The 12,701-nt window shown below is 42.5% G+C and overlaps 1 protein-coding gene across 3 annotated transcripts; it reads right to left on the bottom strand.

Moving 5' to 3' along the window:
- Positions 1-247: 247 nt before the first annotated feature.
- On the bottom strand, positions 248-11,555 carry SPC24 (SPC24 component of NDC80 kinetochore complex). Of its 3 annotated transcripts, none has more exons than XM_063445932.1 (6): positions 11,279-11,555; positions 7,956-8,184; positions 6,222-6,366; positions 5,285-5,389; positions 3,461-3,537; positions 248-385 (listed from the first exon to the last, which is right to left on the bottom strand). In XM_063445932.1, the coding sequence occupies exons 2-6, from the start codon at positions 8,119-8,121 to the stop codon at positions 279-281; spliced, it is 600 nt and encodes a 199-aa protein (XP_063302002.1). In that variant the 5' UTR covers positions 8,122-8,184; positions 11,279-11,555; the 3' UTR covers positions 248-278. The 3 variants fall into 3 exon arrangements, with proteins under 3 accessions (XP_063302002.1, XP_063302004.1, XP_063302003.1); XM_063445934.1 differs by lacking the exon at positions 11,279-11,555 and adding an exon at positions 11,012-11,032; XM_063445933.1 differs by lacking the exon at positions 11,279-11,555 and adding an exon at positions 10,953-11,004.
- Positions 11,556-12,701: the final 1,146 nt, after the last annotated feature.

Here is a 12,701-nt window from a genome sequence, read left to right as displayed (position 1 = left end):
ACATGTATTTCAATGGATGAACAAAATGCCAAGATGAACATGCTTAGAGGTCAAGGGCAATTGATGGTGATTATTGGCCTCTGGCAACTTGGACTAGCTCTTGAAATCAGCGTTTTCCGTAGGTTGAGTTGCACTCACATGAAAAATAAGTAGAGAACAGGCATCTTTTCAGAAATGACTGTGGTATGCGCCGTGCACAACATTAAGAAGGTGCAATTATGCTGTCAGAGTCTCACGCATTAATAAAAAAAAAGTATTTAATATATAGGTTTGTGATGTCACCAGTCCGTGGACAGAAGGCTCCATAGATAATCACAGATGAAGATTCGGGAGTGTTGGGTGCTGTCAATACTGATTGGCTGAGCAATCTCCCCTCCGTAGTGGACTGAAGATTTTTTTTTCTGGTCAAGGAAAGCATGGAAACGTGGACATTGTTTGTGCAGTGCCAATTTGCTGATCAAATGGTATGAAAAATTAATGTAGTCAGAAATAACTCTAAATTCTCATAAATAATGTCCCTTACAAACATATTAAAATGTATTACATGGTCTCCAATAGATGGAGAGGTTTCTATAGTTTACTGCACTTGCAACTTGTTTATTCCATGCCAACTACCCTGATGAGGAAGGCTGAACTTGATGGACACGTTTCTTTACAGCGTATGTAACTATGAGCATTACGCAAAACACGTGGTAGTTACCGCTGACAAGCATTATGCAAGATGTGTGTAGGGGAGCAGTTTATATTAGCCTAGTGTGATTGGATAAGATAGAAATGTTAGCAGTTGGATTTTAATTATGGCTCTGCTTGTTTTCCTGCCTGCCTCTGTAAATCTATCAGCTCCTTTGGCTTCCAATATCACTTCTATGCGGACGACACGCAGATCTATCTGTCCTCTCCTGATCTCTCGCCATTCCTCTCGACTCGTGTCTCTGACTGCCTCTCTGCTATTTCTAACTGGATGGCTGCCCACTTCCTTAAACTCAACCTGTCCAAAAATCATTAAAAACTAGGAGCATATCAATTAAACTGTTTATAGCTTTCCTTCCCCACATCTTGGTAAACCAGGCTGCAACCGTCATCCATACACACTTCATTGTAAATTAGTCTATCAATCTACATGCAATACAACGTAACCATATCTTTTGTGTCACTTTACCCCACTGCCGCTAGAATGCAAACTCATTTGAGCAGGGCCCTCAACACCCTCTGTTCCAATGCATCTTACTCGTCTTGCTGCAAATACTTGTCTGTTAGTCCAACTATTGTACAGCACTGCAGAATTTGATGGCACTTTATAAATCATAACAACAGCCAATAGATCAGGACATTGGCTTTTCTACGATAATCAGTTCCCAAGGATGCCCTCTGGTGGCTAACTAATAGAATTAGGTAATATTTTGTGTATAATTGGCATGAGCACAGAATTTTAATATTAATATTTTTAAATGTCAAGTTATATGCGTTCCATCTGTTTTCACTTTTTGTCCAATTATTTAAGTTTTGTGATTACTCCCTTCTTTTAGGTAACTGATTGGGGTACACGTTATCATTAAAATTGTAGACTGTTATTTTATTACTAAAATAACCGGAAAAGTTATTATTATGGTTACAAATATTAAAAACCAGCAAGAAAGAGTCTTTATGTTTAAAAATCATGATTTAAATCGAGTCTTAAAGGGACACTATAGTCACCTGAACAATTTTAGCTTAATGAAGCAGTTTTGGTGTATAGAACATGCCCCTGCAGCCTCACTGCTCAATCCTCTGCCATTTAGGAGTTAAATCCCTTTGTTTATGAACCCTCGTCACACCTCCCTGCATGTGACTTGCACAGCCTTCCATAAACACTTCCTGTAAAGAGAGCCCTATTTAGGCTTTCTTTATTGCAAGTTCTGTTTAATGAAGATTTTCTTATCCCCTGCTATGTTAATAGCTTGCTAGACCCTGCAAGAGCCTCCTGTATGTGATTCAAGTTCAATTTAGAGATTGAGATCAGGGATGTATTTACCACAAGGCATTTGCCTAGGGCGGCACTTTCGGGCCACCCCAAGCTCTCAGGCAAATGCCTTGCTTGCCTTGTGTTCTGGGGCTGTCCACCTTACTGTGAGTGAGTGAAGCTGTCAGTGTGTGTCTGTAAGTGAGTGAAAGTGTGTGTGTCTTTCAGTGAGAATGGGTGTGCCTGTGAGTGTGTGTATGTCATTTTATGTGTATCTGAGAATGTGTGCCTGTCAGTGAGTGGGTGTGTCAGTGAAAGTGTGTGTTGGTTAAACAGTGTGTGCTTATGACTGTATCTGTCAGTGAGTGCATGTCTGTCATGTCTGTCAGTCAAAAAAGTGGCCTTGACATGAATTGGGGGGTCAAATTTAGATTTTGGGGGTGCCCGAATTTAGTCATGCCCAGGGCAGCACAAATCCAAAATACACCACTGATTGAGATACAATTATTTAAGGTAAATTACATCTGTTTGAAAGTGATGTAGAATTAATCTACATCAAAAGTGAAACCAGTTTTTTTTTTTTCATGCAGGATCTGTCAATCATAGCCAGGGGAGGTGTGGCTAGGGCTGCATAAACAAAAACAAAGATATTTAACTCCTAAATGACAGTGAAATTGCAGGGGAATGATCTATACACTAAAACTGCTTTATTTAGCTAAAGTAATTTAGGTGACTGTAGTGTTCCTTTAATGACTAGTGATTTCATTCAAAACCTTTTGGGTGTAAACAGGGAGACATACATATCATTCAACCCCCCAGAATATAGTATGCTTGGCCAGAAACTTGATACTGAGAAACAGTTTTCTACTTAATGGCGTACTCCAACTCTAATAAGAAATATGTTTTTTTCTGAAATAGCCCCCCTGTAAAACACTTACCTTAATCCTAGTCCTGACATCATCCCCGCACTCGTATGGTCCAATCACAGGCTTCTCATAGAGAAGCCATTTTGCTGGCCAAGAGCGCATGCGTGCAAGGTCAGGGAGGAGGGATACTTTAATTTAAAAAAACAACAAAATACAAGTTATGAAGGAAGGCAGGGGGGAGCGCACAGTGGAAGGGAGGGAACAACTATCATCCCCTTGCATGCACAGAATTGACGTTGGGAAGTCCAGAACTCTGTTCCAGGCTGCCCAAGGAACATATGCTGGGGTGCAACTAGCCCCCAGCACACAATTAATAATAAATCTGCATGAGCAGTATGTCAAGCACTTCAAATCACTGAAGTGCTCATGGTGGTTGGAATAACCCTTTAATGTGAGAAAATTCTTTACGGAACATGGCAACCTGAACAGCATATGCATCTGTGCCAGTATGCATTCTGTCAGACACATGCATAACGGCACATTGCACGAACAGCTCTCATATATGTGAATGTTATACAGTGTGACAGCATGCGCACGTTAGGAATTTCATGAGCTGTGTGAATGTGGGAATAACCACGAATGGTGGCAAGGATACTGCCTTTAATGAGAGTGGAGTCACAGTTGTAATCCCAGTCAATCTTTGTTACGTTATGAAACAGTTTTGCCAAATACCTGCAAAAAAACAACACAAAAAAGTGTTAAACATCACTAAAACATCATGGTATCCCAGGCAGGTTAAAGGAACACCCTCTTCCCCCAAACGCATGCATTTATTGATCTTCTGTCTCCAGCCTTTACAAGCACTCCCCTTTTTCCCCAGCATCTGTGCCAAGGAAATTACCAAAATGATTCTGAGTTGCAAGTACACACACACACACACACACACACACACACACACGCTTTCGTGCTCTGTGAAGGGGAAGCCCTGGGAGGTCTAGATAAAATGGAGCTTGTGAGAGAAGGTAGGCACATTCTAGCATTGTGTGCCTGCCATTTAGTGGAGCTAACTGAAGAGGAGGAAAACCTCCGTGGCTGTTTGACATCCAGGGAGGTGTTTCCTGATTTATATAAAAGTGCCAATTTCTTACTTTTATAAAGTGCAATTAGGATGTGATATTCTTCACACATACATTATTTGTGTTCGGGGCATTATCATATGATATAGAATAAGATGGTTGTAGCGATGTAGCTTTAGGAATAATCGGTTGAGGTGTGCCGAAACCGACGTATGCTGTAGGCCGGTAAAAAGTGGGCTTACATAGATGAAATATGAACAATGGGAGTGGAGGGTGGGGCTATTCGTCTGACCCACAAAGGTAAGTAGGGAAAGGGGGAGTCCCTTTTGTAGGTCTATAGCCCCTCCCACAACTTCAGGCCATGCCTTCCAATGTTTATGGACTAGTCATTTAAATAAACACTCCAAAGAAGCATTTATGGAATCAAATCTTTTTAGAATGGTTTTACTTCTAACTGGGGTCTGCTAGGCACCTCTCTCCACAACTCAGTTGATTGTTATCAGACAATGAGTGAACCAAAGAATAAATAATCATAAACATAGAAAACATAATTTAGTATGGCGACTCGCTGACCACCATTCTATATAATGCACCATCTTTATGTATCAGATTTGCGAATCACATTAGCTCATTACAGCGGATATATTAAACACAGCTCTGACATGCCATATAGATGCAATTTCTAAACCACACATTGACTGAACAATAACAATTAAGAAGATCTGTATGGTTTGTGTAAGGCTGCTTAATAGCACTAAATGCATTCTTATCAACAGGACAAGACATTTAATGATTGGATTCTATTTAGCGAGTGGGACAAAATATTGCCCCTTCCTCTTGACCTCGCTCTTGACGGTTTGTAATAGACAATGTGTTAGACTCTTTGAAAAGGACACTGTAGGCACTGCAACTGCTACACCTCATTGAAGCAGTTATTGTGTATGGAGTCCCCTGGTACCATCCCGTTTATAATGTTTTACCGATAAACAAGTGTCTCCAGCAGCCCATCCCCTCCATGCTGCTTTGGCTAATGATGAAGCAGCCCCAGCAGTAGTGGAGTGTGTCAGCTGACCACTTTCGACCTATCACAGTGCCAAATAGTGGTATAAATTGGCATGGCTAGAAGGAAAAGTGTAATCTACGCCTTAGCCACAACTCCACTTCTGCCGGTCACAGACCCTTATTTAACACTGAATGGATCGAAAGGACCAGCAGAACCTAGACACTAGTCAATTCAACCAGTGAATTCAAAATCGACTTCAAATTGAAGGCCAAAATGGAAAAATTCTCCAAGTTTGCTATGTATTCACTTAGGAAGTTTTAACCTAAAATTTGAAATTTACACTTTAGTGACTAACATTAACAAAGAGGTTTCCAAATAAAAAACTGGAAAAGGTACGCACAGTGCAGATGGTATTATTACAGTAGTATCTTCATTTGATTCTTTATCCAGGTATGCAATCTCTTCCTCCATTTCCTTCAGGTCATCCATATCTTTTTTTAAGAATGTATTAAAATTTAAGGAAAAAAAAATATTGAAATGTACACCTGGAAGCGGAGCAAAGGTAAGTCACATTTAATAGACTATCAATTCTGAATTTCTCATACAACTGCCATGTCCCCAAGAGCCTTTACGTCTGTCACCCTGTGAAGGGAGGGATCATATATGTATCTCTGTCTGTGTCATCCTGTGCTGGGAGGGACAGACTCCATGTCCCATAGCTCCCTCCTGTCTGTGTCACCCTGTGCTGGGAGGGACAGACTCCATGTTCCATAGCTTCCTCCTGTCTGTGTCACCCAGTGCTGGGAGGAACAGACTCCATGTCCCATAGCTCCTTCCTGTCTGTGTCACACTGTGCTAGGAGGGACAGACTCCATGTCCCATAGCTCCCTCCTGTCTGTGTCGCCCTGTGCTGGGAGGGACACACTCCATGTCCCATAACTCCACCCTGTGCTGGGAGGTACAGACTCCATGTCCCATAGCTCCCTCCTGTCTGTGTCACCCTGTACTGGGAGGGACAGACTCCATGTCCCATAGCTCCCTCCTGTCTGTGTCACCCTGTGCTGGGAGGGACAGACTCCATGTCCCATGGTTCCCTCCTGTCTGTTACCATGTGCTGGGAGGGACAGACTCCATGTCCTCCTTCCTATGTCACCCTGTATTTGGACGAGATATGTTCCATCTCTCTATGGAAAAATAAATATTACCTACATACACCCTCACTTATTCATGAGGAATTTTAGGGGCATCCTAAAGTGTGATGTCACAGACATGATGTACTTGTTATGATTGTGCTTACTATGTCCTCTTTCACTGTCTATTAGGGCTCAAAAGGATATTTATAGTTTGTTTCCATGGAGGCATTCTTCTCACAGGCATCTCGTAGCTCCTTCTCAATTTTCTGCAGTTTGGTTAAAGTCTTCTGCTTCTCTTCTTCTGTATCTAAAAGAGTGTGTGCTACCTGCTCCTCCACAGACATAAGAGCTGAAAGAAAAGGTTTTTATTTTGTTATTGTTATCATCATGTCAATTTATTTTACATATCCATACGGATTTCTTTAAAGGGAAACTCCAGTGCCAGGAAAACGATCCGTTTTCCTGTCACTGGAGGTACCCTCTCCCTCCCACCCACCAATCCCCAGTTACTGAAGGGGTGAAAACCCCTTCAGTCACTTACCTGTGGCAGCGGCGATGTCCCTCGCCGCTGTCTCCTCCTCCGCGCCGCTCCTCCTTCTGGCTCCGTCGGCCGGCGGGCGAGAGACTGATCCCGCCCACCGGCCGAGGAGACCTAATGCGCATGCGCGGCAGTTCCGCGCATGCGCATTAGGTCTCCCCATAGTATTCCTCTCCCTCCCACCCCCCAATCCCCAGTTGCTGAAGGGGTGAAAACCCCTTCAGTGACTTACCTGAGGCAGCGACATGTCCCACGTCGCTGCCTGCTCCTCCCCGGCTGCTCCACCTTCTGCCTACGTCTGCCGGTGGGCGAGACTGATCCCGCGCATTAGCGCACCCCATAGGAAAGCATTGAAAACGATTTTCAATGTTTTCCTATGGGGAATTGAGCGACGCTGGAGGTCCTCACACAGCGTGAGGACGTCCAGCGACGCTCTAGCACAGAAAACCTGTGCTATAGAGCAGGAAGTTCCCTCTAGTGGCTGTCTAATAGACAGCCACTAGAGGAGGACTTAACCCTGCAAGGTAATTATTGCAGTTTATAAAAAAACTGCAATAATTACACTTGCAGGGTTAAGGGTAGTGGGAGTTGGCACCCAGACCACTCCAATGGCCAGAAGTGGTCTGGGTGCCTACAGTGTCCCTTTAAAGGGTTTAGGAGGGATCCCTTTTCTTTCTGGTTTGCTGCCTCTCCTAAACATTGGTTTTATGTTTGGTTAGCTAGCTCATCTTTTTATTGTTTCCTTATGTCATGCCCATAAGTTTTATTTATCAGTATATATAGAAACAAGTATACATAATATTAAAAAACCTGGGAAGCAAGTTTCCCTTTAAAGGAACACTCAAGACACAAACACTTCATCTTGCTGTAAATTGTCACAAATATGACAGCCTCTAGACACATAAAATAGGCAATTTCAATAGAAAGTCAGCAATTTTATAACGGGGGCAGAAACACGTCCCTGGCGGTCACTGAGACAACCAGAGAGGTGTTCTTCCCCTTCTGTTAACCTCACAGAGCTAGTGGAAGTGGCAGCCGCGCTGGGATAACACGCGCATGCATCCCCATTCTCAATGAGTTGTATTACAGCTCGCGGCCTCTCACTGGCAAGCTTCCTAGCAGTATGAAAGCTGAAAATTCTGTTTTGGTTTCACAATACCATAGTTTGTGCTAGTGACCTATATTGTTCCTTTAAATGTAAAATCATACAAAACATTCCCAAACCTGTAAACCTCATTGAAAAATAAATCAAAGGCAAAAGATCCAGTTTAAGCCTAGTTTGAAAATGAGTCCACTAGTTATTTTCTTACTTTACTGAAAAGTAAAAAAATAATATATATACATATACACACACACACACAGATATCAAACCAATGCTTATCAATAATTAGTGTAGTTACCTCTAATGAGCTGTGAAGCCTTCGTTTCAGTGTCAAGGAGACTATCGATCATCGCCTCCTGCCTGTCTAGACTTTTCTTCAGTGCTCCGGCTGCAGTGTCCGACACCATCACCTTGACTATCTCCCGACTCACTTCCAAATACTCATTCATCTGCTCACGTAACATGGTGCTGGGCGTGTGAAAACAGGCTAACACACCAGAGAAGCAATTCAGAGATGGCTAGCTGAGCTGGTGGACAAATAAAGGGCAAGAGCAATAAACAAACAAAACCAACAAACAATAGACATGATCTTGAATATATAAATTTTTTAAAAACAAATCAATTTATAAAGAACAGGCAAAACACCCCCGAGAAAGGAAGGGAGAAGAGGGAAAAAAGCGGGCAAAACAGCAGTTTCAGGGGTGCAGGACAGGTAACAAAAACATCCTCGCAAGCAAGGTGGTGACTTCATACAAGAAATTGTTAAAGGGACACTCCACGCACCATTACAACGTTAAAGGATCACTATAGGATCAGTAACACAAACATGTATTCCTGACCCTATAGTGAAAACCCACCATTTAGGTGGCTTGCCCCCTCCCTTAGAATGGGTTAAAACTCACCTTATTTTCAGCTCTCCACGGGTCTGCCTGCGCTGGCCCCGCCACCTTGCTGACATCAAAATTGCAGATTTTTAGCCAATCCAATGGTTTCCCATGGGGAAAGCATTGGATTGGCTAAAATTGGCAAGGGGGCTGGGCCAAACACCATTTTGGCCAATCAGCACCTCCTCTTAGAGATGCATTGAATCAATGCATCTATATGAGGAATATTCAGCTTCTCCATGCAGAGCGTGGGGACGCTAAACGGCAGGGTTGCTTGCTGTGCAGCCCTGAGCCAGGAAGCTCCTCCAGTGGCCATTTGAGGAGTAGCCACATGGAGGTGGCCCTAGGGGCAATGTAAACACTGCCTTTTCTCTGAAAAGGCAGTGTTTACATGAAAATGCCTGAAGGGAGCCATTATACTCACCAGAACAACTACATTAAACTGTAGTTGTTCTGGTGACTATAGTGTCCCTTTAATATATTTGCTTTATTTTGGCCTCATTAATATGCTATATTTTTGTATGCTCAAATCTTTATAGTTTTGCACAAAAAAAATAAATGTTTTGCAGTCTGCTCCATTTTTGGTAAAAAATACAGCACATTAACGAGGTCAAAACCTCAAATGCTTTCAAAGTAGTACTAGTGCCCATAGTGTCCCTTTAAGAGAAGCTGAGATGGGATTGGTATTTATCCTGTTTCATACAAAAATAAAACAGGAAATACATCAGGATTTCCAATTTCTTCTTTAAATACACCGTTTGTACAAGCATTAGGAAAATGTCGAGAATTTTTCCCAGACAGTCTTGATCCACTGTTTATAGAGAGAAAATAAATTAATAAAATCCTGCCTATAAATTGCTTTACAACAGTGTCAGTTTTAATCCAGTGTCAGTGCCAGTTTTATTTCTGGGTTTATGTTACAAAGCTATTCACTAAAACTTGAATTGTTGTGACTGCAAAGTGAATTTCACATTTGAGGATAACATAGCCCAATGAAAAAAAAACAAAAAACAGCTGACAGAGACATTCTTCCAATCTGGCCTTCGTTTGAAGTGTAATTTTAATTAAATTTAAATGTAATAACCTCATCTTATTGAAGTTGTTGTAGTGCCATAAACATATTTTGTTCTGTCTTACATTGTTCTCTTGTTTATGGGCTTGAAAGTTTTGCTCTGAGAGTCGGAAATCGTACGTCCCAGCTGTCATACCCTATGTCAGTCCGCCAAGCTGATGTCAATGGATTTGGGCCTTTTCTCTTTGAGAATTTTAACAGTAGGGACCTATTATCTCCCCCTTATTTGTTTATGTGTGCAGATATGATGCCGTGAAGAAGAATGGAAAGAGCCGTCACCAGGCGACTGTTGACAATACTGAAATAACGGTAAGTAAACGATAAGTTTTACACGTTTAAAATGTATAAAGGGGTTTAAAGACAAAAAATTGTCAAATCAGGATTTTACAAAAAGACAGTAGGTCCTACTTTGTCTTATAATACGTTTTAACTACATAGGAACGCAGTCTTTTTTTTTTTTCCAAACATAATGAAAATGGTGACAGTTCCCTATCTTGACAAATTCAAATTTATTTTTTTCTCATGTATGGCTGCCAAATCCATCATGTTTTCGTGCACAGATATCACAAACACATGCTGACGGATAGCCGTTAAAGTGCTATCCACCTCCCCCACACGCAAAAAAAGCATTTCATGACGATAAAATCTTTATGCAATACTCATATTGACGGTGTGGAAATTTCACCAAAATTCCAACCAAGAGACTACTTTGTCTCTGAATATTTCCTACGTCTGACACTTCGCAGAGCTATCGCTGTGACGAAGGGTCAATCCCCATGGTTGTCAACAGTGCAGGGAATTGGCTTTATCTATGGAGGATCCCGTGGCCCCCTTGGTAGACCTCTATGCTGTACTCCTGCGCGAGAATACTGCCGGGATGTCGGCTCCTGGTATTGAAGCACCAGATGAAGAGGACTTGCCGAAAGAAGATGGAGGCTGCCGAGAGGGTCAGGTAAGTAGAACTCACCTTTGCCTGCCACCACCAGCAGCAATGTCACCGTCAGGTGTCTTTGCAAATTCCCCAGTGCAGACAATGCTGCTTTAATAGTTTTACCTGCAATAAATCAAAATGTAAATGCTGCAGGTAAAAAGCCAAGGAGTCAATCAATCCATGAGGAATCTACAACCAGTGAAATGCATAGCGCAGGGCAGAGTATACCATCAAATTAGACACTGGAATCTACAACCAGTGAAATGCATAGCACAGGGCAGAGTATACCATCAAATTAGACACTGGAATCTACAACCAGTGAAATGCATAGCGCAGGGCAGAGTATACCATCAAATTAGACACTGGAATCTACAACCAGTGAAATGCATAGCGCAGGGCAGAGTATACCATCAAATTAGACACCCAGGAAACATATAGGCAGTTTGGGAAGCCTGCATGCAGCTCACACAGCTGTCAATCATCATGGACTAGATCCAGGTCCACTTCTGTGATTGGAAAACACTGCCAGGACCCCTATTTATAGTCCCTAACCCCGCCCCCTCCCTCTACAGGCACACATCGTAACCATGGTCACCGCGTCACCTTAGGCCAATCAAAGCAAAGCCGCGTCAGCGAGCCTGACTCTATTTCGCGTGCGCGAGCGCCGACCGTTAGGAATTCGAACTTTCCCGCCGGACCCGTGTCCGTTACAGTTCAAACAAAGCGTTTCTTACCTCAGGCGCCGGATTGTTATCGGACGCGGCGAGGCTTTCCGACGGTTTCACGGTGACAGTGGGGGCGGTTGGCGATATAGAGAGGCGGTGCAGAGGGGTCTCAGCGCTACGTTCAGCTTCCAGCAGCACGGTGGAAGGCGGGGAGTGTTACTGCTCCTCCTCGGGGAGACAGGATGGAGGAAGCTCTGAGAAGAAGGCGGGATGGATGCAGGAGACTCCTCCTTGTGGCAGCTGGATCGCTGTCTCAAATCTTACGGTGCACTGGAAACCCTGCAACCCGGGGTATCGGCTGTGGGAGACTGGAGACATAGCATACTCCTCAAATAGCACTAGTTAAGTGTTACTAGGACACAATTTGTATGGCTATCTGTTGTAAATGCTTAATAGAATATACTATTAAGAAGGAACAGCTGATCGACTATTTAATATGAAAATCAACGTTGTGCCTTGCTCAAAATCTCACATAACCTGAAGTGCTAGCCTGGTTAAGCGTTTGTTTTTTCATACACAGTATTTTATTGCTGTTTTATCTTAAAGGGAGAGACACTATAGCCACCAGAACAACTACAGCTTATTGTATTTGTTCTGGTAAATAGAATCATTCCCTGCAGCTTTTTGCAGTAAACACTGTCTTTTCAGAGAAAATGCAGTGTTTACATTATAGCCTAGTGATAACTTCACTGGCCACTCCTCAGATGGCTGTTAGAGATCCTTCCTGGGTCATGGCTGCCTAAAATGCATCCAAACATTCAGTGTCTCCTCCCTCTGCATGCAGACACTGGACTTTCCTCATAGAGATTCGTTGATTCAATTTTATAACATGACAGGAGGCTTCGTATTTGCTTAAGTCTCTCTTTACTAGAACTCCACAGCAGCACAGAAAACAACCAATCAGAAAAAGTTAGGTACTATAAAACTCCCCTCCCCATGCTTCATTTCCTCTTTCTTTGCTGCTCCGCATCAGTACAGGTCAGAGTACCACTGCCTCCTGCTTATAGTTGGTGGCTTTGGGTTTTATCTTGATTTATTGGGATTTATTTTTTGTATCTTAATATATTTACTTAGTTGTTATGCTGTTCTTAGTTAATATTTGGCTTCATGTGTTTTCTTCTTCTATATATTTATGTTATATATTTTTTGTGTTTAGTCATATATTTGTGATATATAGTTCCTTCTTCCTGATTATGTAGTTTATGTGTATTGTACTTAGATATTTCGATTATGTTTACTATCCTTCCTTGGAATTGTTGCTCCCCCTGTCTCTTTGGGAAGACCTTTCCCTTTTCTGTAGGGGGTTTGAGGGGTTTTCTTGGGGATTCCTTCCAATGTCCTTCCACCCTCTCCCCTCGCTACCCCACTATCTTTTTCCCGCCTTTTCTATCAGTGGGCTGCTTGCACTGGGTCGGTGTTTCAGGAGACTAGC

The sequence above is a fragment of the Pelobates fuscus genome, chromosome 3 (assembly GCF_036172605.1).
Source record: "Pelobates fuscus isolate aPelFus1 chromosome 3, aPelFus1.pri, whole genome shotgun sequence".
Lineage (NCBI taxonomy): Eukaryota > Metazoa > Chordata > Amphibia > Anura > Pelobatidae > Pelobates > Pelobates fuscus.
The sequence above is the reverse complement of the archived record's forward strand: the minus strand, read 5'-3'. Positions and strand labels throughout refer to the sequence as shown.

Bases quoted from the DNA above. Each gene is read 5' to 3' on its own strand.
- SPC24 (XM_063445932.1), bottom strand. From the start codon at position 8,121: ATGTTACGTGAGCAGATGAATGAGTATTTGGAAGTGAGTCGGGAGATA. The intron at 6,367-7,955 runs GTAACTACACTA...CTTTTCTTTCAG, and splicing joins GGCTTCACAGCTCATTAGAG to CTCTTATGTCTGTGGAGGAG. The intron at 5,390-6,221 runs ATATCCTTTTGA...AAATTTTAATAC, and splicing joins TCCATGGAAACAAACTATAA to ATTCTTAAAAAAAGATATGG.